At 34.0% G+C, this 26,940-nt stretch overlaps 1 protein-coding gene across 3 annotated transcripts in view; it reads left to right on the forward strand.

Annotated features, from left to right (window-relative positions):
- Window positions 1-26,940, forward strand: part of Pik3c2g (phosphatidylinositol-4-phosphate 3-kinase catalytic subunit type 2 gamma) — a 289,635-nt gene that overhangs the window by 59,652 nt on the left and 203,043 nt on the right. For 2 of the 3 annotated variants that reach the window (XM_063237587.1, XM_063237588.1), the window contains 4 exons: window positions 4,182-4,215; window positions 13,856-14,051; window positions 18,594-18,716; window positions 22,959-23,087. In XM_063237587.1, the coding sequence (XP_063093657.1) occupies window positions 4,182-4,215; window positions 13,856-14,051; window positions 18,594-18,716; window positions 22,959-23,087 (482 nt within the window). The remainder of the gene's footprint in view (window positions 1-4,181; window positions 4,216-13,855; window positions 14,052-18,593; window positions 18,717-22,958; window positions 23,088-26,940) is intronic. The other variant, XM_063237589.1, reaches the window with a different exon arrangement.

The raw sequence follows: 26,940 nt of genomic DNA on the forward strand, positions 1-26,940 counted from the left end.
AGCTATAAGAATTTAGTAACCTTGTATTTTAAAAATGTATTTTTCTGTACATTCAAATATACATTTTAAATTTTTTATATATTCTCTCCTAAGATCCTGAAGTTTTCACTTTTTAGAAATTTATTTTTCCCTCATCTTTAAATTAGGCAGCCACTTTAAATTTATAGCCACTTACCTTTAAGTTCATTGGATTTCCCCTGCCTTTTTATTCTATGTATTTATTTATTTATGTATTTATTGTTTGTTTGTTTGTGTTAAATTTATTGGTACATTTTAGACATGCATGATGATCATATTCATCACAGGGAATTTGTGATACATGATATATTTTGATTTCTCTTTTTTTCCGAGCCCCCTCTCCTCCTTCAACCCATCTTTCCCTCCCTATTTACAAAGCTTTGTTTCCATTTTTCTCCTTTTTAAAAAAATTGTTATTTCTTTGGCCATCCTTGCTTTCCCCTTTCCCCCACTCTAGTTCTTCTTTCCTTTTGAACGATTTTTTCCCATTTCACAGTATGTTGTTGTACATTTTGATCCTTATCGATTCTTTCAGTTTCTCACACTAAATTCAGCACTTTCTTAATGCGTGGTTATGTCGTATTTTAATCAGAGCTGTTTTATATGAATAGAAAATGAAAACACGTGTAGAAATTTAAGAATTCATTTACAACACTTGAACAGTGCATCAGTGATTCTGAGGAGTCACAGAGGCATACCAATAATTATGTTTAAGATAAATATAGATTAAAAGCTAAAAGCACAATGCAACAGAGAAGTCAAATTATATAATCAACAAATTCCCAATTTCAATGCCTAGGATTATTTTAATTTTCTTTCCCTACATTTTTTTCTTAAGGTAAAGACATCTATTCTCTTAACTCTCAAGTATTACAGACACAAATTAAATAATTACATATTCTCCAAAATTTTTGTTTGTAGATGCTGATGTCTACAGTTTTCACAAATGATAGCTAGATAAGTGTGATGAGATCACATTTAATCTGATGTTTTTTATTCTGGATCAAAGTGAGAAAAGCAATTATACCATAAACTTGAAAAGCGTAACACCTGTATGTTTTGAAAATATTTTGATGAATTTTAAAACTAGAAGATTATGTAGTACCAAGAAAGACCTTCCAATAAGTGAAATTAAGTCAAGATAATACATAGTAAGTAATTTTCAGTAAGAAATTAGTTTCTCCTAGAAGATCACATTTTAGAGACAATACAGGCACCTGGAGATGGTAATAAAAATACATTGAACTTCAGGTGATACAAACATGATTTAAAGTCAAGGTTCACTGGATTCTGGCTGGATATCTTCTGGAAAATTAATGCATTTCTCAGGGTTGAACTTATCTCATCTTTAAAGTAGAAAAATGAAACGGATCTTGCAGAGTTCTTGTGAGTAAAGGAAACAATGGTAATATACAGCACTAGAATAAAGGACATTATTGTTCATGAAGATAGTCTTGGTGGTAGTTTTGGGGAATATTCTTCATGAGTCAACTTGAATACACAGAAGCACCAGTTAGACGTCATGTCATCTCGTGGCTATTGATCACAACCGGCCCTATGACAAATGTGAACTACTGCCACAGAGGTGGGGGTGACATGTGTTTTCCCTTCTGCTGAGACTATTTGGACTTTATGTCCAGCTTTTGTTCAATCATGATAAACAAACAACAGGTCAATGAATGAGGACACTACAATTTTAGGATAAAATACTTTAATGTTAAAGAATACCTAGGCCTAAAAGTGTTGTCTTCAATATATTCACTTTCTAAAACTCTCTAAAGAACAAAAATGACAAGTTTCTTGGAAATATTAAACATTCAGCATATGTAAAGCCAAAAGAACTCTTTCTGAAGACATTAGTTACTTCCTAGAAAAGCCATCAGTAATTATAATGCTCAAAAAAATCTTATTCACATTTCATAATCCTTATGTACTTATAAGTAAATCTGCTATAAATTTTCTTTGAAGATAAATTATATCAAATTATAATTGGTATTATAAGACTGAAATTATTTTCATTCATGGAAATCATGAAAAGAGTCGACAATTCTGAGTTTTACTTAACATATATCAGTGATTCGGTAGCCCCTACTCCAAATAGAGCCTATTTATTTTCAGTAGACTTTAAAATTTCACTTATTCTACATTATGTTTTGCATTCATATTTTCACTCATATTTTTCCATCTTATATTAGTTATTAACACACTTATATCAGAATACTGTCCCAATTAATAAGTACATTTTGCAGAATTTGTGCAGTAACCAACTGCAGTTAACAATGCCAAAATAATTAAGTCCATCTTCCCATGACAAACCTAAGATTAAGGAAATACTTAAATTGCAGGTTGTCTGCCAAAAAACTCTGAAATCTGAGAAGCTTTCCTTTCTCTTGGCTGCAGTTTTGGTCACCTTGTAAGAGACTATTTCCTGCCATGCAAAGAAGTAATTAGGTATTTATTAGATGTAGATTTGGCAAGATGAAAAATTATATCACAAATGCATTTACACTTTGTTCCATGTTCCCACTTAGCACTGGAAACAATTTTATGTGTTTCAAATCTTATTTCAGAAGCTCATCTAATATACTCTCATTAAACATTTGTACAAAAAAGAAATCACAAAGTGAAAAATACCTTCTTTGACACAGTGGTGTAGGTGGATGTCATGGTGATTTTGTAATACAAGTCTCAATTTCTGAATAAATTGAAATCTAGTTAAGTCAAACCAAAATCTTTAATAGTCTCCTCCATATGGATGGGGTGAAGATTTTATGTGTAGTCATTAAGACTGGTGGTTGATGATATGCTTAGGTGAAATATTTTACCTAATAGAAATGCTTCTGAGAAGATTCATATGAATTATACTTTCAAGGGAAGTTACATATAAATTTAATGCTAGTTTAAAAAAGATAGAAATGTTCCTTCTCTGAAGGAATCACAAAGCAAATTGTTTGACTCAAAATAATTATTATCTAGGTTATTTGTTTAAGAAATATGGCTTTTACTTTTTATTTTATTTATTTATTTAGTCTTTTTTGAGAAAGGGTCTCCAGCTGCAGTTCAAGCTGGCCTTGAACTCACTTTGGGTTTGTTTCGTTTCGTTTTGTTTTGTTTTGTTTTGTTTTGTTTTGTTTTGTTTAATAGCGGGGATTGAATTCATAACCTAGGCTGTCCTGGAACTCTCAGTGATCTTCCTACCTCAGCCGCCGAGTGCTGAGATTACAGGAATGCATCACCATGCCCAGCAGGGCTCCGGTTTTTAATTAATTGGATTTTTGCTTGGTAGGTCACACATGTAATCCCAGCACTTAGGAGGCTGAGACAGGAGTATCTTTGCAAGTTTGAGACCAGCCTGGGCTGCAAAGTGAGCTCAAGGCTACCCTGAACTGCATAGTGAGACCCTGTCTCACAAAGGCAAAAAAAAAAAAAAAAAAAAAAAAAAGACAGAGAAATACAGATCTCTTAAAGAAATTCACGATCACCCAAACACACTTCAAAAAATTCTCAGCGATATCCTAGAAAGAAACAAAGCTAACAGTGATTTTAAAAGGTCTTATAAATGAATACACTGTGTAGATTGAACAGTAGATAAGAAAGTAGATAAGAAAGAGAGGGATTTAGCAATGAGAAAACAAGGGAATGACAGGAATAAGTATCGATCAGTAACAATTCTCAAGTAAATAGTCTCAATTCCTCAATCAAAAGAAAAAGAAAAAAGAAAACTATGCCGTTATGTACTTCCATCCTCATGTTCTGGTGTTGGCCGCAACTTTAATTTAATTTACTAATAAAAAACAGACACACTGTACAGAGAGAATATTAGTTACTGTTACAAAAGGAGACCATGACTATATAATATCTATAGAAATATTCTAATAAACATGAAAAGGCTGTCTCTTCTTGGTCTTTTTTTAGAGAGTCATATCACCCAAATTTTTCTTTACAACATTTATTTTTGTATTTATAGTATAAAAGGTTTGCCTTTTCATCTTAATTCAGATTTTTCCTAAATTTAATAATCAACAGATATATGATGATATTAAGAAGCATTTCTTTTTTCTTATCTGAGAGAAAGTTTGATCTTTATTGGAAATAACTCCTTTGATTATTTTTCAAATTTGTTTTTTGAATAACAAGCATATTTTTGTATTTGTATTTTTCAGAATGTTCATCAGAATTCACAGACTTCAACAAAAGGTAAAACACACATATTCTCCACTACATTTAAAATAAATAAAAGACAAATACTAAGTTGTATAAAGTCAAATCACTTTTTCAGTGTTACAGTTAAGTACTATGATAATTGATACTCATATGAAAAATTTGTGAGGGGGAAATTCTTTACTAAAGCCATTTTTACTTATGCAATTGATAATTATGTATGGAAATAAAAATCCACATCCTCTAAACTTTTTTACTGATGTATTTTATAAAATTAGATAAATGAGGTCCATAAAAATTAAATAAACATTAAAAGTATTCTTATAATCATCCCAACATTATAAAATTTTATGATCCACCTAATTATTCTTTGATGTAAAAAATCAGAAAAGTAACAAATGTTAGTCTCCAAAGTCACTAATTGCAGATTCAAGCTTTATTCAAAAGATTTAATTTATATAAAAGGTAAGAGGAGTATATTCTGAAATAATTAGTGTTTACAGGGATGCTGGGCCTGTAAAATTGCAAAATATAGGAGAAATTTGCTTCCACCATAATAGCAAATGTGTGCCCATGTGATGTGGAGGGGACCTTGACTTCAAATTAGGCAGAACTGGTCTCGCATCTCAACCCTGTCATTTCTTAATTTCGTGATCTGAAACCTAGTTCTTTAATCTATAGTTTTCCCAATAGGCATGAAAGATAAGATAGTGTTTCACATGCAGGCTCAGTCAGGGCTGCTCTTGTTTGCACAGGCAGTGGAGATTGGCTCCTGGCGTTGACCTAACATCCTGGATGCAGAGGGGACAGTGGAAATCAAATGTGTACCGAAAGATGGCTATCCTCCTCATTCTAATTCTCATCCCCTGAAAGACAGTGCCTAAGTGCGTATCGTAGGGACTCAGGACTGCAGAGCATGGTAGAGTACCAGAAGGGTGACACCCCTGCCAGTGTTCCCAGCAAGGGTCTGTGTGAGAGCACCTGGTGTGGACAGCTAGTGGTGTGCAGATGTGGAACTAGCCTGCATTTATTTCCTATTTTAAGAAAACACAAAATTTCATAACACTAAAAAGAATAACGGTAGTTAATACACTGTGTGTTTATCTTCAAAGTAGAGTAAAAACTAAAAAGATTCCTATAACGAACAAACAATAACACAAAATTTTCTTTTCAATTAACTAAAATAAACTAATAATATATGAATATGAAACAAATTAGCATATATATTGACATATTTTTAAATATGTAACCTAGGCAAATATATGAGCTTCTCTGTACATCCTATGTATTGCTCCTGTATCTTGCTCTTCATTTTGTGTCTATATTTTGTATATATCTGCATATTATTTCTCACATAAGAGAAATCATGCAACATTTGAGTTTCTGTGTCTGACTTGTTTCACTTAACAGGAATGTTGTTTTTTTGGGGGGTGGAGTTGATACTGGGAATCAAACTGAGGGCCTCACACTTGCAAGGCAGATGCTGTGCCACAGAACTACATTCCCTCTCCCTTAACAAGGATGTTATAAGAAGGTCTCCTTTCCAAGAATTACTCAAGGGAACCTCAAGAGCATGAAGATCCATAAAAATGTGAAGCACTATTGCTGGAGACTTATATTTGGTGATAATCACAACAAATTCTAATTAGTACATTTTAATCACATAGAGAGAGGAAGGAGAGGAGAAGACGTGGGAGAGGGAGAGAGACAGCGATTTATGTCATGGTATAATAATTATTTTCTCAATAAAATCAGATGTGATAAACATTTCAACATATTTCTAGCCCATGAATCTTGAGACCTCAATACGTTTTGTAGATGTTACATGAACTTTATCTTCATCCAAAGTTCTGCAAGTCAAGTATAATTTCTAAGTAGTGTGTTCCAGCACACTGGTGCTGGCCCAGGGAGAGTTTAAGACCTTTGTTCCCAGGGGTTGAGTGCCCACCAGCTTTCTGAAACACTGGAAAACACAAAATTTCATAACACTATAAAGAATAGTGTTAGGAGGCTTAGGAGGTTTCCGGAGCCTGAATAGACCACACCCAGTGACCTTCATTCAATCCAGGGAGCTGAGGACACGGGACAAGAGTTCCAGCACATGGGTGCTAGCTCCGGGAGAGCTTTGGATCATCACACCCAGCAGTTAGGAACCTGCCCAGCTTCCTGGAACACCAGAGGTGGCATGGAAGCTCCTGCGGGTCTGACTGAGCTACGCTCAGCAACATCTACTCAGTCCCAGGAGCTGAGGGCATTAGAAGCGATTACCAACATGTCCAGGGGAAGCTTTATAACATCACTCATAATGGAAATATAGAAAAATGACAAGATGAAATACCAATATGCAATCTTAAACCTCCATCCCATCCCAAGAAAGCCTAGGAGTCATGTATATAGAAGAAAATATAAGCCATACATCTGCAATGATAGCAACTGAAATAAAGAAGCAACTCTGGGAAGCTATAAAGGAACACAAATTAGAAATAATCTCCCAAGTAAAAGAAAAAATGATAAAAGTACTGAAACAAATGCTGAACACATCTAAAGAAGACACAGTTAAAAAATTAGAGGAACAATGCAAAAACATATAATGCCTGGGTAAACAATATAAGAAACAAACAGAATACATGAAGCAGATTTAAAGAGATATACAGGAAATCAAAAACTCCATTGCAACTTGTCAAACTGCATCAGTGAAAGTGAAGGTAGAATTTCAGACCATGAAGACAAGATTGCAGCCATTGAACAGGAAAGGAAAGACCTTTTAAAAATAACAAGGAATCAGGAAATAATAATTCAACAGCTGCAAAATGATGCAAAGAAAGACAACATAAGATTGATAGGGAAAAAATGAAAAAGAAGGAGACAACACAAATGATATCAAGAGGTTATTTACAGAAGTAATAGTTGAAAGTTTCCTAAACATGAGAATGCAAACTGACATAAGGGTCAGTGAAGCATTTAGAACTGCAAATAGCCATAACCAAAATAAAACTATATCCAGACACATAATAATCAACATCCCATAAACCAACATAAGAACAGAATATTACAAGCTGTTGGAGAGAAAAGGAAAACCTATCAGAATCACAGCAGACTTCTCGTCACAAACAATGAAGTCAAGAAGAGCATGGAGCATGGAAGTATTCCAGGTCCTACAGGAAAATGACTTCCAGCCTACACTGATATATCCTGAAAAACTGTCCTTCAAAGTGGCTGGAGAAATAAGATACTTCCATGACAAAGAACAGCTGAAGAACTTCATGATCACCAAACCAACCCTGCAAAAGAATACTGAAAGACATTCTAGATACACATATGTAAAAATCACTAAGTAAGGCAAACAAATAAACAGAATGGAAAGGTAAAGATACAACAGCAGAAAGATAACATGTCAACATTAAATGAATATATAAGAGTTATCACCATTAATATAAATGGTCTCAATTCACGAATTAAAAGAAAAAGACTGGCAGAATAGATCAAGAAACAACATCCAACCATTTGCTATCTACAAGAAACCCATCAAACCCAAAAGAAAACTCATAGACAGAAAGTCAAGAGATGAAAAACAATACTTCATGCAACAGGAGCCCCTCAAAAAAGCAGGGGTAGCTATTATGTTTGCAGGTGATGTGAGCTTCAAACAAAGAATGATATGAGAAGATAAAGAAATTCACTACATACTAGTTAGAGGAAAACTCCCAGAGGAAGAGATAACAATCTTAAATATATATGCACCAAATTCCAGAGCACCTGGCTATACAAAGCAAGTATTAACAAAAATAAAAAAATCAAATAAGCAATAACACAATTATAACAGGAGACTTTAACACACCACTGACACCAAGGGACAGATCAATCAGATAAAAGATCAGCAAAGAAATAAAAGAACTGAATCACACCTGTCAACAAAAGGACTTCATATGCATATACAGAGTGTTCCATCCAACAACACATCACAAAATACATTTTTCTCAACAGTACATGGGGTATTCTCTAAAACAGACCATATAACATATTTAAGTAAATGCAAAAGAATTAAAATTGTCCCATGCATGTTATCAGATTGTAGTGCCATGAAACTAGAAATTAATGATAAAAGAAACTGCAAAACCCCCACAAGAATATGAAAATTGAATAATACACTCGAGCAATCAGTGGATCACAGAAGAAATTAAAGATTAAACAATATCTACAAGCAAACAAAAATACAAATACAACTTACCAGAATCTGTGGGATACAATAAAAGCAGTCCTCAGAGAAAAATTTATTGCATGAATTCCCACATCAGGAAAACAGAATTAACACAAATAAGCAACCCAATGCTACACCTCAAACATCTAGAAAAAGAAGAGCAAGTCAATCCCAAAGTCAAAAGAAAGGAGGAAATGATAAAAATCAGAGCAGAAATTAATGCAATAAACACTTAAGAAAACAATCCAAAAAATCAGTGAGTCAAAGAGTTGGTTATTTGAAAGAATAAATAAAATTGATAAGCCTTAGCCAACCTTATTTTAAAAAGGAAAGAAAAAACTCAAATTCATGTAATAAGGAATGGAAAAGGTAAAATCACTACAGACTCTGTGAAAATACAGAAGATCATCAACACCTATTTCAAAACCTATACTTTCATAGGTTCGATAACACAGAAGAAATGGATGGATTCCTACAAATAAATGAACTACCAAAGCCAGGTCAAGAAAATGTAAAACTTCTGAGTAACCCAATTTCTATTAATGAAATTGAAAATGTAATTAAGTCCTTATCAACAAAGAAGAGCCCACGCCCAGATGGATTCACTGCAAAATTCTACAAGAAAAACAAAGAAGACTTAATGCCAACACTCCTCAAACTCTTCAATGAAATCTAAAGTGAAGCAATTTTTCTTAAGTCATTCCTAGAAGCAAATATTATTCTAGTACCAAAACCTGATAAAGATCCAAATAAAAAAGAGAATTGCAGAACAATCTTCCTAATGAAAAGAAATGCAAAAATTCACAATAAAATATTTGCAAACAAGATGCAGCAAATCATCAAGAAGATTATACACCATGAGCAAGCAGGATTCATCCCAGGCATGCAGAGATGGTTCAACATACGTAAATCAACAAATGTAATCCACCATATCAATAGAAGCAAAAGTAAGAATCACATAATCATTTCTATAAATCCAGAAAAAGCTTTGGATAAGCTCCAACTCATTCATGATGAGAAACTTACAGAAAATTTGAATAGATGGTCTTTACCTCAACATGTTAAAGGCCATATACAACAAACCAACAGCCAGCATCATATTAAATGTCCAAAAACTTAAAGTCTTTACCTTAAAATCAGGCACAAGACAATATAATAAATAAATTAAGCAATGTAGCTGGATACAAGGTCAATACTCAAACATCAATAGCATTCCTATACACTAACATCAAAATCGGAAGAGAAATAAAAAAGCCACGCCCTTTACACTAGCATCCAAAAAAATGAAATACTTAGGATTTAATCTAATGAAAGAAGTAAAAGATCTATATAGGGAAAATTATATTACCTTGAAAAAAGAAATTGAAGAGGACCTCAGAAAATGGAAAGACATCCCTTGTTCATAAACAGGAAGAATAATTATTGTGAAAATGGCTATTCTCCCAAAACTGTTATACAGATTCAATGCAATCTCAATGAAAATTCCACTAACATGCCTCATGGATCTAGAGAAATCACTCATACAATCTGTAACCAGAAGAGACTTAGAATAGCAAAGGCAATTCTAAGCAGCAAAGGCAAGACAGGAGGTATCACAATCCCTGACTTGAAGTTATACTACAAAGCAACTGTAGTAAAATCAACATGGTACTGGAACCAAAACAGAGCTGAAGATCAGTGGAATAGATTAGAAGATAAAACCACAACTACAAATACATTCAACCACCTTCTTTGATAAAGGGGCCAAACATGTTCCCTGGGAGAACGACAGTCTCTTTAATAAATGGTGCCGGTAAAACTGGCTCTCCATATGCTGAAAACTAAAACTAGACCCATGCCTATCACCATGTACTAAACTAAAATCTAAATGGTTCAAAAACCTAAATATTAAAACAGAAACAGTAAATCTGTTGGAAGACAAATTAGGTGATAATCTTGAAGACATAGGGGTAGGTAGAGAATCCATGAACAGGAATCAAGCTACATGGGAAATACTTTCCAGAATCAATAACTTGGATCATGTCTTGTGAAAGAGTTTCTGCATGTCAAAAGAAATCTCCAGCATAATAAAAAAAAAACCCACAAGTTGGGAAAAAATTCTTAGTCAACTGTCCCTCAGACAAAGGACTTCTATCTAGAACACATAAAGTACTTTAAAAAATCAGACCCCCAAAATCCAAAGACTCAATCCTAAAATGGCATCTGAGATGAATACACATTTCTCAGATGAAGAAATACAAATGGCAAATAAATACATGAAAAAATGTTTATCATCATTTGTCATTAGAGAAATGCAAATTAAAACCACACTGAGATTCCATCTCACTTCAGAAAGAATGGCCAGGATCAAGAAAACTACCAACATCAAATGCTGGAGAGGCTGTAGGGGAAAAGGAACTCTCCTGCACTGCTGGTGGGAGTGTAGACTGGTGGAACCATTGTGGAGGTCAGTCTGGAGATTCCTCAAAACCTGGGATTGGAAGTCCCATTTGTCCCAGCTATTCCACTTCTAGGCATATTCCCAGAAGAACTGAAGGCATCATACCACAGTGATATATATCTGTACCTATGTTTATAGCAACACAATTTGTAATAGCCAGATCTTGGAAACAACCCAAGTGTCCATTAACTGAGGAATAGATTTTAAAAAAAAGTGGTGGTATTTTTATACAATGGAGTACTACTTAGTTATAAAGAATGATCATATTGAAGTATTTATAAATAAATGGACGCAACTTGAGACCATACTCATAAGCGAAATAAATCAAACTCGCATGTATAAATACTGTATAGTCTCCTTAGTGTAAGAAATGCTAAGAGTACATAAGATTTTATGGTAATCATTATTTCCCATTACATTGCTTTGAAGCCTTATAATGTTTTCATTCATTAGTTGGAATGGTTTTATTCTTTTTGATTTGCTTTTGTTATGTGTGACGGTATGAACAGCTATTTTGAAGAAAACAAGACATTATGGCCACCATTGCTGATTTACTATCATCTTGCTTTGAAATCCTACCATGCTTTTGTTCTTCTGTTTCCATTGGTTCTATCATGCTGTATCTTATTGGATTTTAATATGTGTGATAGTATGAACAAATTTTCTATGGAAAATGAGATAATATAGTAGCCATTGTTCATTTTCTGTTATTTGGTTCTGAATGCCCTGTAATACTTTCATTCTCTTGAATGTTTGTATACTATTTTTTTTATTTCTGATAGTTTTGTACAAGGTATGCTCAACTATTTCAAAGAAAGAGATATTATGGTAGCTACTGCTAATATCTGGTTGTCTTGTTGTTAAGTGCTGCGTTGCTTACGTTGTTGTGTTCTACTAATCTGCTTTGTTCTGTCCTCTTTTGTCTTAATCTCTTTAAAATTTAAAAAAAAAAATCTGAGCATATATCTCTAAGCAATCTGGAAGAAGCAAATGATAAGCACAAATTATCTCCCCATGCAAAATATGAAGAACAGAATTTCAGGAATTATCAAAATTATTATTATTAGTCTTTTCTTTTTTTATCGGTATCGGGGATTGAACTCACGATTGCCTGCTTGTAAGGCAGGCGCTTACGCCGCCGAGCTAAATATGACCATTCCCTAAAACAGCTGCTGGGCCCAGCTTCACGGTGTATTTTAGATGGGTGTTGGTGGACACCTTTATACTACATCAGGAACCACTCACCGGAAATTCATGCTTTCGGATTCAGAGCACCAGAAGCATAATTTTTCTTTTTTGTATAATTTCTGCCCCCCGTGTTTTAGGAAAATATCCACTGATTGGCCTCCAGAGGTCTCTTAAAACTGTGCTGCTTTCCTCTTCTGCTACATTAGTTGGTCCTGCTGATTTCTCAGTGAGCTGTAATCAGAGCTCTTTCCCTGCGCTTCCCCCCTCCAAGCTATTTCAGCGAAGGGCATAATTTAAGAAAGATAGCAAATAAGTTAAATTTGTGTATCCTCAATTTTGTGCAAGTTTATGAAGAACTAAGTGAAAAATGGCATGTGTTGAACCAAAATATTTGATTGTAGACACAGCTGCTGAGGAACCGGGTGCCGGAAGAGGCGCCACGCTTCGGTGGCCTCGGTCTGCTCCCTGCAGACCTCAGAGAAGCCCACAGACGACTGAGGGAAGAAAGCTGGCTCTTTCCCATTTGCTTTTCAAAACAACCAGAAACCAAAAGGCGACGTATGTTTCAGAAGCAATGTACCAGGAAGTTACGTGTGTTAGAATAAATAACAGTGCCTAGAGACTCGGTTCAGCATATGTTGCAACCATATCCTAGCATATTTTAAGAACATAATAAATACCTAATGATGTGCTTGTTCGTTTAACACCTCCTCAGCTACTAGGGGAAAACTATTAATCCCTATACCTTATCATCTTCCTTTTTTCATAACAATACTTTAAGATCACGTTTCTCCAAAAATATAACCTAACTGGAAAATAAGCCCCAGTTGGTTGTTACTATGGTGATGGCCAGCGTCCTTAGGACGACAGTACTTCACTATTCTCTGCTCAGTGGCCTCTCTATAAGACAGGCAAAGGCGAGGACAGGCTGATAGAGGCTGGCATTTTTGATCTCTAATTTTCTAGGCTGTTGAATCTTATTTTTAGGGAAACAGGAATAAAACCCTTATAAACGATGAATGGTAAAAGTCAATAAACATTTTGACTTTGAAGGGATTTGGTAAGCATCACAAATCTTTCCTTTCAAGCTTGTTTGAAACGCTAGCTATGGAATTTTATCACTTTCTTTCTTGTATCAGTACAGTGTATAAGAGTGTTTAGTTAGTGGTGAATTTCAGAACATAATCAAATTTAGTGTTATTGGTTTGATTGGATTTGAAATATTTATAAACTATGTAAGAATATTTTTCTTATCTGAAAATTAACTCTGGAAGGATTTTTTAACACTTCTGTATTGAGTTTATTGGTATACTTTAGATAACAGAATGATCATATTCATCATAGGGAATTTGTACTTGTACATGATATATTTTGATTCCTCAGAGACACAAGATCTCACTGTGTAGTCCAGATTGGACTTGGACTCACTACGTAACCCAGACTGGCCTCAAACTTGCAGCAATCAGCCTCCCGAGTGTTAGAATTACAGGCCTGCCCCATTGCACTCAGCTGAAAATTAATCCTTGACAGTCAAAAATTTGAAGCAAAATTATTGCAAACTACAATTGATCAGAATGCCAAGTTAATCCTAAAAAGAATGGCCAATTTGTGACTAAAAAGTATGCTTTCACAATTTCTAATGAATATATGTTATAAGCATATTGGTATCTAATCTGCTAGCAAGTAAACTAGACTGCAGAGACACAGATGGCTAATTGACTTTGGTTGGTAAAGGATCATTTTAATTAAATTTTATTTAAATTTATCATAAGAAATTGCAAGGCTATAATGGATAGTTTATGATAAATATAAACCGTCACAGACTTCCTGATCTCTTTTTTCTTCCCTAGGCTTTATAGAGAAAGTGACAACCGAACTATCCACCTCTATCTACGGGCTAATTGGCATCTATTGTAACAGCTTCTATGCAGATTTCCAGCCTGTGGGTGTACCCAGAAGCATTACCTCCAGGCACCCAGGGCTCCATGCCCATCTCAGCTTCACAGTGTATGCTGCGCACAACATCCCAGAGACGTGGGTAAACAGGTGAGGCTGGCTTCCCCCAGGAGGATTAATTATTTTTTATATAACTTCTAATTAGATTGAATGTTAGTTATCTTGTGCTTGTTTACAAGAAGAAGCATTTCATAAAATTGTTTAAATTTCTTGAAATTGCTATTTAAAAATTCAGATTTCCAATGGATTTTTTTTAATTATTGGTACATATTAGGTATACATAGTGATCACATTCATTATAGGGAATTTGTATCTGTGCATAATATAACTTAATTCTTTTTCCTCCCATCCCCCTACCCTACCTTCAACATCCCTGCAAACCCTCTTTCCTGCATTATTTCTGTCTTTCACTCTCTGTACTAACACTAATTGCTATTGTCAATAAAACATTACAGAAATACAAAATATTCATCCTGTGCAGTCGCTATCTTAAAATGTTTTTCCTTATTTAGATTTAATTGACTAATGCTAATGAAACAAAGTTAAAGAAGGCAGGAGAAAAGAGCAAGGGAGAGATAAATGAGAAATATTTCATTTTTACACAGAGAAATGAAAAATTTTTTAAAATGGGGGGGCTTGATTCCCATCAATTATAGGGTAGATATTTCTTGAGCGTAGTACTTTGAATCAGGAAAATCAGCCAAGGATTTTTGTGGTTGTGATAAAAATGAACTACAGTTATACATGGTAATCACTGAATTTTGGGGTGAGCTGACTACCATACTGAGGATAATGTTACATAAAAATTTAAATTTCTTATAGGTTACATCTATAACATAATACTGATTAAAGTTGATAGGAGAATAGTAAATATATGTGTTAATGAACATGTTATATCTATTGCATTTGGTACATCAAATTAAAACTGAAAAAAAATTCAGTGAGGATAAATAACTATAATAATTTTAGGCATTATAAATATTTATCAGTTAATAAAAGGAAGTTTTACCCATTAAAAACTACTACACATAGTTTTTGTAGAATCCAGGATATGGTACTTTCATGTATTTTTCTTTTTCATAACTTTATGATGAATTTGTAAAAACTGATATATACTATAACCAATTTCTATTCTAATGAGTGTATTCTTACAGTTTTCTAACCATCAATATGTATTTCTTAATTTTAATTCACATGGAAAACTCTGTAGCTAAGTAAATACAGATAAAACTGTATGTATAGAACATTTTTGTATGTGTGCGTGTAGTGCGTAGATAGGTAAGGATAAATATGTATATTTATATATTCATATATAATGACATATATATTTATATATATTCCACATATTTGTCAATGGAAAATGCACAAGTAGATTTAAGATTTAATCTACATTTGCATAACTAATCTCTTTGTCCTACTTCTTTTTCCTAATTGTTCTCTGCAAAATTCCTGTATGCAGAGTAAAAATACTGAGAGCATTTTAAATGTTTTTAACATTTATTAACTATATTGGCAGATTTGTACTGATACACATAAAATTATAGAGATAAAATAGTGACTTTGTTTGAAAGTATAATCAGAGAGAATATTGATAGAAAAAATTATACATATCATTTATTAGAGGAACAAATTTTAAAAGCAAGACTAGAGACATAGGAAAAGACACCACTATTTTCTTAAAGAATCACTTGGCCAATCAACTTTACAAGATCTGGGGAGGGAGCCCAGTAAGACATCTTACTGGTGACAAATTGTATGCTTAATACAGATCTCCTTAGCGACCTAGCTATTGAGTGTTACAAACAAGTTACCTCAGAATTTAACAACTAAGCAGAGCAAATACTGATGAGCTCATATTGTGATGGTGGGAAACCTGGAGAGCAGGCTGGCTGGATCGTTCTGCCTCGGGAGTCTCTGCCAAACTCTTGACTAAGGTCACAGTTAACTGAGCAGAAGCATGCACTTCCAAGGTCACTCACAAGATCGTTGGCATTTCCCTGCTCTTCACAGAAAGTAGGTTTGAGAACCTAAAATTCTTGCCATTGAACTGACTTTGAGTGTCCTCAAGATATAGCAATTGGCCTCCCCAAAGCAAAGATCCATCAGGGAGAGAGAAGTTTCGTGAGCAAGGGAACATCAAAGAGAAAGAAGGAGTGTTCCATCACCTGATCTTGGAAGGGATAAACCACTGTTTCTGCCACATTGGTACCCTATGGAAAAACATGGCACAAGGTTTGAAAACCAGGGGCCAGGATCACTGGAAACCATCCTGCAGGTAGCCTACCACCCTCTGGGAAGAACAGCAAAAAATGAACCAAGCCAGAGTTATCTCCAGAGCATAGGTACTGAGAAACCAGGCACTAAAGACAACGAACTGACAACTTACTATCTGGTTTTAGCTATAATGACTAGATATAGTGGCAGTGAATTACACTAATTTTGAAGCCACAGAACTCTAAAATAAATAGTTGATGAATTTGAGATTGAATTATGATATACTTCATGGCTCTGCCTTCAGGAAAGGTCCTATGCAAGCTATGAGAGACAAGACTTATGATCACTCTATTAAACAAATTCTTTCTGTGATTCATTATAGTAAAAGTTCATTCAGACTGAACCTAAATTTCTCATAATATTGAATAGAAATTATTTTTAGCTTTATCGTATCTACAAATTGATATATTATTTTAATCAATGATAAGTTTCTCTTTTTATGTTTGTATTTCATTGTCTTAATAATAGAATATCATTGGTATCTCCTCATATGTCTGTTCACAAAGTTCAAATGACAATTCACATTTGGGTGCAGGACTGTATTTTTTTAACCTGTACAATCCAGAACATTTCTTAATACACAAAATTTGCTCCATAAAGACTTATTTAAAGTATCTAAGTAAACTTCCTTGAATCAGAAGGGAGTCAGAGTTGGTTTGAGATTGTTACATGGGGCTGAGGGAAGGAGGACTTGGCTATATTACATTATTTCCAAGGCAGTAATAAAAGCTGAGCTGGACCCTGTGAAGAAGTGACAAATGTAAAAAAAAAAGAAAAAGAAAAAAGGAAACTTGACGGAGTAATGAAAATATGATGCCTGCGGCACATACTTGGGCTTTGGGACCAGCATCCTAGATTCAGTGAAAGTGTCAGCAGAACTATTATTGGCAATGAAAGAGTGATTGACCATACAATTGGTAAACTTATTGTTAGCATGAATGAGAGTAGAATAAAACCACATTTTAATTAACCTTAACAGTCACATTTGCCATCAAAAGCACATATGTACAGTCTAGATTATCTTTCATTCATCTCAGTCAAGTCTCATTGATAAACTTGGATTATTATAAAACCATGCAAAGAAATGTGTGAAAGTACAATGCCTCTTAATGTAAATACTGTGCACACACCAACCAAGTATTGGTATACAAACTAACATAATGGATTTCGAGTCAAAGAGCACTATTAAATATAAAATCATGGCATACTAGTAAAATACATAAATCACAATTAGAAGAGATTTTAAAAATTACAGAAATGGGGGCTGGGGGTTTAGCTCAGCGGCGTAAGCACCTGCCTTGCAAGCAGGCAGTCGTGAGTTCGATCCCTGGTACCGATAAAAAAAAAAGAAAAAGACAAAAAAAAAAAAAATTACAGAAATGCAAAGAGAAACTGATGGGCTATTACCATGGTAGGTGACATCAACGTTTCTCAGGTGTTAAGTAACAGGCGAATTGCAGCACACATGGAAGAGGGAGCCAACATAATTAACAAACTTGATTCCAAAAATACGTATCTTGTGCTCTACTGGAAATAATTTGAAAATACAAGTTCTTTTCAATGGAGAAAACATATTTTAAGTGACAAAAAATTACATTGTAAAGTAACTTTGAACAAATTTAAAATAACCTGTAAACATAGATTGTACCCACTTTCTACAACATGACTGTCTTAGAAATCAGTAATGAAATATATATATAAATATATTTGTAAATTCAAACATGTATTTTTAAATAAGTGGAGAAGTCAAAGAGTTTGGGAGTTGGAGTTTTTTTTTCCATTCATTCTATGCTGAGTTGGGAGAGAGCCATGGTGAGAACCACCAGTTCAAACCGGTGTATTTGCTCCAAGCACCCCCAACCTATTCCCTTTTCTGTGAAAACTTAGATGCAAGAAAGATGAAAATACTCCCTCGGATAGATGGAAGTTCCAGCCTTCTCTTTCTTTCCCCAGGGGAAAGTCAAAAGTTGGGACTTTCCTCCAGGATGCCACACTGTGCCAGGAAAGGAACTCTGGCAAGTGAGTGGCACCATGAATTTTTCTACCAGCTTTGATGTGGTTGGCTTTACACTCAACTAGGGGAGGGCACCTCTTCACCAACTTCCAGATTTCCCACAAAAGGAATTAGTCATGCACTGTTGAACTGTCGTCACCACAGGCAAAGGAGAATGTTGTTGCTTCCTATCTGCTGTCTGTTGACATGCTCAACATAAATCCTCAAAGCAATTTGTGAAGCACACTTTACACAAACAAATGGGAGTTTATCATTGGACTTTTGACTATAAAAATAATTGACCCACTTAGAAAGCTATTTCCTTCAATGTGTTAAGTTTACTGAATCAATATCATTTCTTTTAGCTATAAAACATTTTTGTTTTCCTGCTGGGTTACATACGCTGGAAAGAAGTTGTGCCAAGTGAGAAACTACAGAAATATTCCGGTCAAAAAAAATTTTTTTTTCTTGGTCAACTGGAACGAAATGTAAGTTTACTCTCTATTTGGGCTAGATCATTTTTCTAGTAAAAATAAGATTTTTTTTTCATTATTTTTAAGCAACAGGAGTTATTTAGAGATGTTACCAGGTGATTTGATACATGTGTGTGATAAATATGCTAGTACTGATGGATAAGTGGCTATTAATTCAACAGATTAAAAATTCATTTAAAAACCTACCTGTCAAATCTATGTTAGTCGGTTGAGCAAAAAAAGAAACTGGAAAAGGAGTTATTAACCATTCTTACCCTCTAGAAATCAGAAATTCTCTATATTTGAGTTGGGGAGTTCACATACAATACAGAAAGAAGAATTCATTTAATAGTATAAATAATTTTGTTTTCTCATGCAAGACAATTACATATTTGCTACAAGCTCTTTATCATTACACATCCACATATTGGGTAAATTTCTGTCTAATTGGGGATAAATGGCTCCTTTCTCTTCCTCCTATGGAGAGCTTTTAACTCAAAATTGCCTACAATCTTCTCCACACTATCCCCGCACTCCACCTATTGGAGGAATGGAAGTATGTTACACAGAAAAATAATACTTGAGCAGTTTTTTTTTAAGTGAATAAAAATATAGTTTTTCTAAAATACTAATTCTCTTAAAATCGATTTTAGAAATAGACTTCTCTCTTGAATTCTCTACATGATAGCATTAATCCCTGAGTTAAAAGTGAATCCAACATTTTGAAATAAACAAGAATAAATTTTAATTAAATAAGAAAATTCTCAGAGTTATCAGAGCCCTCAGTAATACAAGACTCCTCCCAGTGGCCAATGGACTTCGGTCAGCTCAGTCCTCCAGTAATCACCCCTCGGGCCAAGCAACCAGACATCACAGTCTGATTGGGAATCCCAAAGCCAGTGTACCCTGCTCTGTTCATAATCCTCATTACTGATACCAAGCTACCCAGCTGCCCTTCATCTCCTCTCCACTTCCGACTTCCTACTCCCTGATGACGCACTTCCGGTGTCTCTTCCCTCCTCTGTCAGCCTTTGCTGAAATTTTTCTGATTCTCCCTACCATTTCCCTCTTCTAATAGACACACTGCCTTACTTCCAGCTTTTAAAAAAAAAATGTTTGTTTTGTGTTTCATAAATAATTCTTCCCCAAAAGGAATTATCCTTTCCTTCTCTTGAGGCTCCTGTTTGAGAATCTAATCATTTCTACACAACAAAAATTACTTGAGAGGAAAAAAAAAAACAAGGTACCTGTCCCCTGCTCATTGTGAGGGACTTCAGGTTACAGTCTTGGTTTTCTGTCAAGAAATATTTCTTAGCCACTCATGCCATCCACATATACCTCACCTAACCTTATATATTGTATATGCTAAGTATATGTTTATAGACTTCTGGACACTGCCTGTGTATATTGGTGGCTTCAATACCCAAATTTAAAGTTTTCTAGGTATTAAGAATTCAATTTATCCTTAATTACTTTTATTTTTTGCAATAATAACAATGGGTTCAGAACCTGAGGATACTTACTTTTTTAAAAATTAAGACTACTGGAGGATTTTAGATAAACATAATGATCATATTCATCATAGGAAATTTGTACCTGTAATATATATATATATATATATATATATATATATATATATATATAAATTTTACATGATATATTTTGATTCCTCTTTTTTTCTCAATCCCTTTTCCTCCCTTCAACCCCTCTTCTTCTCTATTTAAAAAGTTTCACTTCCATTTTATCATATTAAAATTGTATTTTCCCTTTCCATCCCTTTCTTTCCTTTTTTCCCCACACTACTTCCTCTCTGCTTTTAAACATTTTCTTCTCATTTCACAATTATTTGTTGTACATTTTGGTAATTATTAAGTCCTTCAGTTTCTCACACCGGAGAGAGACAATTTGATGTTTATACATGTGAGTCTGGTTTATTTCACTTAAGAGTATGGTCTCAAGTTGCATTCATTTGCCTAGAAATGTCTCAATCTTATCTTACTTTATGACAGAGTAGCATTCCATTGTATAAAAAAAAAAACACTTCTTCATTCATTCCTCAGTTGATGGATATTTAGGATGTTTCCAAGGTTTAGCTATTGCAAACTGTGCTACTATAAACATGGATATGCATATATTGCTGTGATATGATGTTTTTAATTCTTTGGGGAAGACACCCAGGATACTTTGGCATGATGGCGAACAACTGGGTCAAATGGGATCTCTAATTCTAGCTTTGTGAGGAATAGCCACACTAATTTCCACAGTGGTTGTAAGTCTGCACTCCCACCAACAACAGAGAAAGGTTCCTTTTCCCCCAAAGCCCCACTAGCATTTGTTATTGGTTGATTTATTGATTTTTTGACCATTCTTTCTAGAGTGAAATGAAATCTAAGCATTGTTTTAATTTTGCATCTCTCTAATAGCAAGTAACATTGAACATTTTTTTCATATATTGTTTGCTAATCATATTTCTTCATCAAAGAAGTGTGTATTCATCTTAGATGCACATTTTTGGACTGGGTCTTTGAATTTGAGGAGTCTGGTTTAGTTTTTAATTCTTTATATGTTCACAATACAAATCTTTTCTGAAGGAACTGGCTAAAATTTTTTCTTACTTTGTGGGTTGTTTTTCACTCTTTCAATGATTTCTTTTGCTGTGCCAATGCTTTTTAATACATGAGATCCCAGTTATTGATTCTTTGTATTATTTTCTGTGTGATTGAGGCTTTGTTCATGAAATCCTTGCCTACACCTATGTCTTCAAGAGTTCTGCCGATTGACTTTGTAGCAGATGTAGTGTTTCTGTTTTAAAATTTAGATCTTTGATTCATTTCAATTTTAGTGTAGTGCATAGTGATAGACATGGGTCTAATTCTAATCTTTGGCATGTGGAAAGCCAGTTTTCCCAGCATCATTTATTAAAGAGGTCTTCTTTCAGTGAACATATTTGGCTGCTTTGTCACAGATAAGGTAGCTGAGTGTGTTTGTGGTATTTCTGCACCTTCTAATCTGTTTGCTGATCCTCAGGTCTATTTTTTTTTTGTCATTATCATGCTACTTTTATCACTGTAACTTTGTAAAATAATTTCAAATCAGGAATTGTAGTGCCCCTACCTTGCCATTGTTGCCAAGAATTGTTTCTGCTATCTAAGTCTCTTCTGGTTCCTAATAAATTTTACAATGTTTTCTCTAGTTCTGTTAGGTACACTCATGGTATTTTGATCAATATTGCATCAAATCTGTATAACAATTCTGAGAGTCTGGCCATTTTCACTATGTTCTTTCCTCCTATACATGAGCAAGGGAGATCTTTCCACTTTTCTGACATCTCCTTTGATCTTCTTTTTCAGAGAACTATAATTTTCAGTGTATAGACTTTTTACTCCCTTTGGTAGGTTTATTCCTAAGTATTTCTTTCTTTTTTTTTTTTTTGATGCCATTGTGAAGGGTATGGTTTCTCAATTTCTCTCTCAGTGAGCTTGTTATTAGTGTACAGGAAATTGATTGGCTTTTGAATTTTGATTTTTGTGTCTAGCTATCCTATTGAGTACAATTGCATAAGTATTATATTTCAGTCATTATCCCTCAAATTCCTGGACCTCATCATTACTCTGAGCAGTTCAAATTTAAAATTGTAGATAATTCTGTATACCCCTAGCTCTCTCTTTCAAATATCTCCTTTTGTCAGGAAAAATTCAGATATTTTCACTTGACACCCAGAGTTCTTTAGCATTCTGGCAACCACCTCATTCTAATTGTCTTCCCTACTTATCAATTTGGTCTCATCTCTTTTTCTAACAAGGAACTCATTATTTGTCAGCACCACCTAATCTTTGGTATATCTTTGCAGGTCTGTGCCCTTTTGTTGTTCTGGGATATCCTCTTCCAAATCTTTATCTCATAAAAACCCACCCAACTTACCCTTAAGGCCCGTTTTAGTTAGCTTCTTCCTTCTCCAATGTCTTAAGACAAATATAGTCATTCTTTCTTTTGTACTTATAATAAATAATCAAGCTATTATAATCTTTAAAACAAATTTATTGATCAAAATTATGAGTATTATTTTCATTTCTTCAATAATGAATCATTAACCTATCAATTATATTTCCAATTTTGACCAGATTAATCCAGAAATTTGAACACAATATCTCTAATCACATAGTTAAATAATTTTGCCTCCAACTATTATGTTACAGTATAATATTTATAAAATGTTTTAATAATTGGGAAAATAATGTTACTGCTTTTTATTTTCAGGATCAATTTTCCTCTTGAAACAAAATCACTTCCAAGGGAATCCATGCTCACAATAAAAGTGTTTGGGATTGATTATACAGATAATCCAAATTTATTGGCCTGGACCTGTCTTCCATTGTTTCCAAAAGAGTATGTATATTATTTATGATTTACGAAATTCCCATCGTACTAAAACCTTACTGGAACTAAATGTTTTGCAGGATATGACATAATGAGAAAATCAAGAAGACATTTTATTCCAAAATGGGATATCTCAAAATAAATTATGATGATTAAAAGCAGAACTGAAGGGTAGAAACAAAGAAAGAAATGGTTTTAGAAGCAGAACTCATGCTCAGCTTGTCAGCGAGGTCATTACAGTGAGAAAATATTGGCATGACCAATCTCAACTACTTTTTCTTCTGTGACCAGCCAATTTCTCTGGAATTAGTTACTCAAAATAATTGGAATTATTATAGTCATTTAGAAAAAGTATAAATCATGAAATTCTGATGGAGACAAAATTATACAGTGTAACTGATTTACTGACTTTTTATTGCCAAGAAGGAATATTTGATAACTTTAAGGTGATTTTTTTTTAGGAAAGTAAATCAACTATGAGTTTAGATACTCTCTCAGGACTAATGGCCACTGAAAATTTGCTTTAATCATACTCCTAGGAACAGTTAATATTTAGTTTTCTTGATTAGGTAACTAATGATTCTCTAGGTTAAGATAAAAATGTTTCAGAATCTTCAACTTAACTTTTCATCTGCCAAAACTTACTTTAGAATCCAATGATGAAAATCAACATGTTCAAAAAAATGATGATCCGTATTGTTATATCAATATTGTTATAAATATATTTCTATCTTTGCTGCTTTAAAAAATTATAATGGAAAAGTATTAAGAAAATTCTTCATCAGGTTTGAATTCTAATACCTATACAAAGTAAATAATGATTGAAGAAGCCATGATAAATCTTTAAAACTTTCTTTGTTGGGTTAATTCTGATCTAGGGTGTGTTTATGTGTGTGCGTGTGTGTGTTTGTGTGTGTGTGTGTGTTGCTCTATTACTAAATTTCATACTCTAGCCTCTTTTCATATACAGGTTCCTTGATGACAGGGCATATATTTATCTCTGCAGTGTCTATCATCTAACATAATATCTCATATAAAGAGGCAATCAATAGAGATTTGTGTACTAAATTGAATTGGAACAGCAATCAATGGCTATAGGTGGTTTAGAATGAAACATTTAAAAAGGTCTGTAAGAAACAGTTTAGCCCTAAAATAAATATCTACTGCTGTTAGCAGACATTTCAAAGATCTGATTTGTGTGCTAAGAACTTTCATTACTTTCTCACTGGGAGCAGCTATACAGGAGTCCTACTTTCTCATGAGAGATTTCTTTACTGTTTCAACTGGAGTATTTATAAGATCTAGCATTTTTATACATTAATATTTCTAGTTATTCACTGAAAAAATGCTCAATACATTTTATTCTCTTTTATCATCAAGTACACTATTTTGCAAATATCAATAAATATTAGTATATTATAAGTCAGGATTTTTTTTCTTCCAAACTTATTGTCAAAGCTCATTTGGGGTGGTTATGATAGTAGAGCTCCTTGCCATCTTGTTGTTTTGCCAAGTATAAGTCACCACTGGTGAATGCTTCATAAGCAAGTGATCTTGGAAAGTGAGCACCTATGAGGAGTGCCATTTGGGACAGATCCATGGTGACAGTTTTGTAAGGGAAACTTTGAAAAGGAGGAGGCAATGAGTATCAAAAAGCTCAACTTCTTCAATTCATATTTCAATATGCATTTGTAAATGTATTTCTAACACACTGTATCTAATGAAAATCGGATAATCTCTTTCCTGTGCTAAACAATTTAAAGAAATCTAGGTCTTTCTAAGACCTGAGAAATCTGTCATGAGTGGCAGTCAAGGAAAAGCAATGACTCCCATATTGCTCATTGTGACAAGTTACAGAGATTGTCATTCAATCTGTTTGATACAGATATTTCCAGATCACAGAAAACTGGCATGTTAGTTTCATTTTCACTCAAAGGACCTCCTGGATGTACACACTTAGTATTGACTCTTACAGTAGTTTGAACTGACCATAGCTAACCATGTGGAACTGAAGGGGCACTTATGTCATTATTGTTTTCAACGTACATGTACTAAAAATATGCTTCCAGTATGCCTACCTTTTCTTGGTTTCCAGAAGATGACTTCCAAAGAAACAACAGAGATTATGCTTAGATACATCAGTTATAGATGCATTAATGATGCCTAAAAATAAAAACTAGATTTCCACATTTTCAGGCATGCAAATTTACCCTTTAATTCTGTAAAGAAAAATAATCAAGTCCAAAGGAATAATTTGGCCAACAAAAATTTATAATCTTCCTTTCTTGCAGGCAGAATTTTCACTGTATCTGTATTCACAGTGTCTTATACTGCAGCAAGAGAGTATTAGGTTCAACTCAAAATTTTTACAAGCTCTCTTTCCAATTTAAGTTCACAGCAAATAATATTGTGGTTGCTTAGCATTTGTAAAACACAATGAGATGCTTCAACACAGAATCACTACCCTGATTGAGCAATAGAATTTTATAGAAAAGTTATAAAATTAATGTACAAATATCCCCCCCAAGACTCTGATTTAATTGATTGGTGGTTTTGCCTGAGAATCAGTATATTCTGAACTCCCATGATGAGAAAGCCTAGAAAAATTAGAAACTCACACAAAAACTTAAGAGAGACCTAAAATTAGTCTTAATCCAAAAACAATTTGGTTCTTTAGACAATAGCCTGAGCTGCTAATCTTGCCCTGTGAGCATATAATCCTTTCAGATATATCTTCAAAATCAGATTACAAAAAATATTGCCCTTCATGCATTCTGTATTGTCCTTCTTTCTGGTGCAAGAGAGACTCTCAGAACTAAGTCCAAATACTTCACTTACAGGTGAAGAACTCTATCACAAAAGCAGGCCAACATTTTTCTGCAATTCATCAATCTATTTTAAAATCGAACAAGAACTCAGATATAACTTACAAGGTTTTTCTAACTTCAGTGGGTTTACTTCCTACTATTAAGAGCCATACCCTACTCCATGAACACGCTGTGGAAACTCCTCCCCTCTGTAAGGGGATTCTGTCTTAGCCTTAACTAGATTTAGCTCTCAGGCATGAAATCAAAGTCACAGTGGAAATCCCAAGTAATTTTATAGCATCAGATCTTCAGATTCTGACAGTGTCTCACTTCTAATGTTTTCTTGTATCCTGGTTCCAGACTGCCAGTGAGAGCTGCTCATAATGCTGTAGCTAAAAATAATTATTTCATCAAGCAACTTGCTTATTGCTTAAATAAATAAGGGCCCAGACAGGATAAAACAACCCATCTATATTCTTGGTACCAAAGATGATGGGTTAGGTATGCCAGTCAATAAAATTAGAAAATACTCAAATTGGAAAGATCCTTAAGGATATTCTGGAAAAAAAAAAAAACCACTTTGAATTGTTATGCTTAGCAATGTAGTTGGTTTTAAATGACATCATATTCAGAAACCTCAACATATTGGAGTCATGATGAATAGTCTGTGCTTGAGTTGTGTGAGGAGAAAGTCAGGCAGGTTGTCGAGTTGAATTAGAATCTCTCTATGTCAGGCACCAGCAGAACTCAAAAGCCATATAAAATCTCATTGTAAAGTCACTAATTCACTAATTTTGTTCAAGAAACTACAGGAAACTTAACAATTAAGGCTGATTAATGAAGATAATCAAGAAATGTGTTATAGATTGTCTTTTCCAGTATATTTTCATGTGCAGCTCATCTCCTTAGTGTTTTTGTATGTTTAACTGACACAATAAATCTTTCAGAGTACTAATACGAAAGAAACCACTAGAGTTCCCTACCTGCCCGGTGTGAAAAGTTTCTATTTCCATTTTCTTTCAGAAATCATCAGGACTCTCAGATATATTCTTTTC

Source organism: Cavia porcellus, unplaced genomic scaffold, assembly GCF_034190915.1.
Source record: "Cavia porcellus strain 051 isolate PalLab524CR breed Dunkin Hartley unplaced genomic scaffold, mCavPor4.1 scaffold_27, whole genome shotgun sequence".
NCBI classification, from domain to species: domain Eukaryota; kingdom Metazoa; phylum Chordata; class Mammalia; order Rodentia; family Caviidae; genus Cavia; species Cavia porcellus.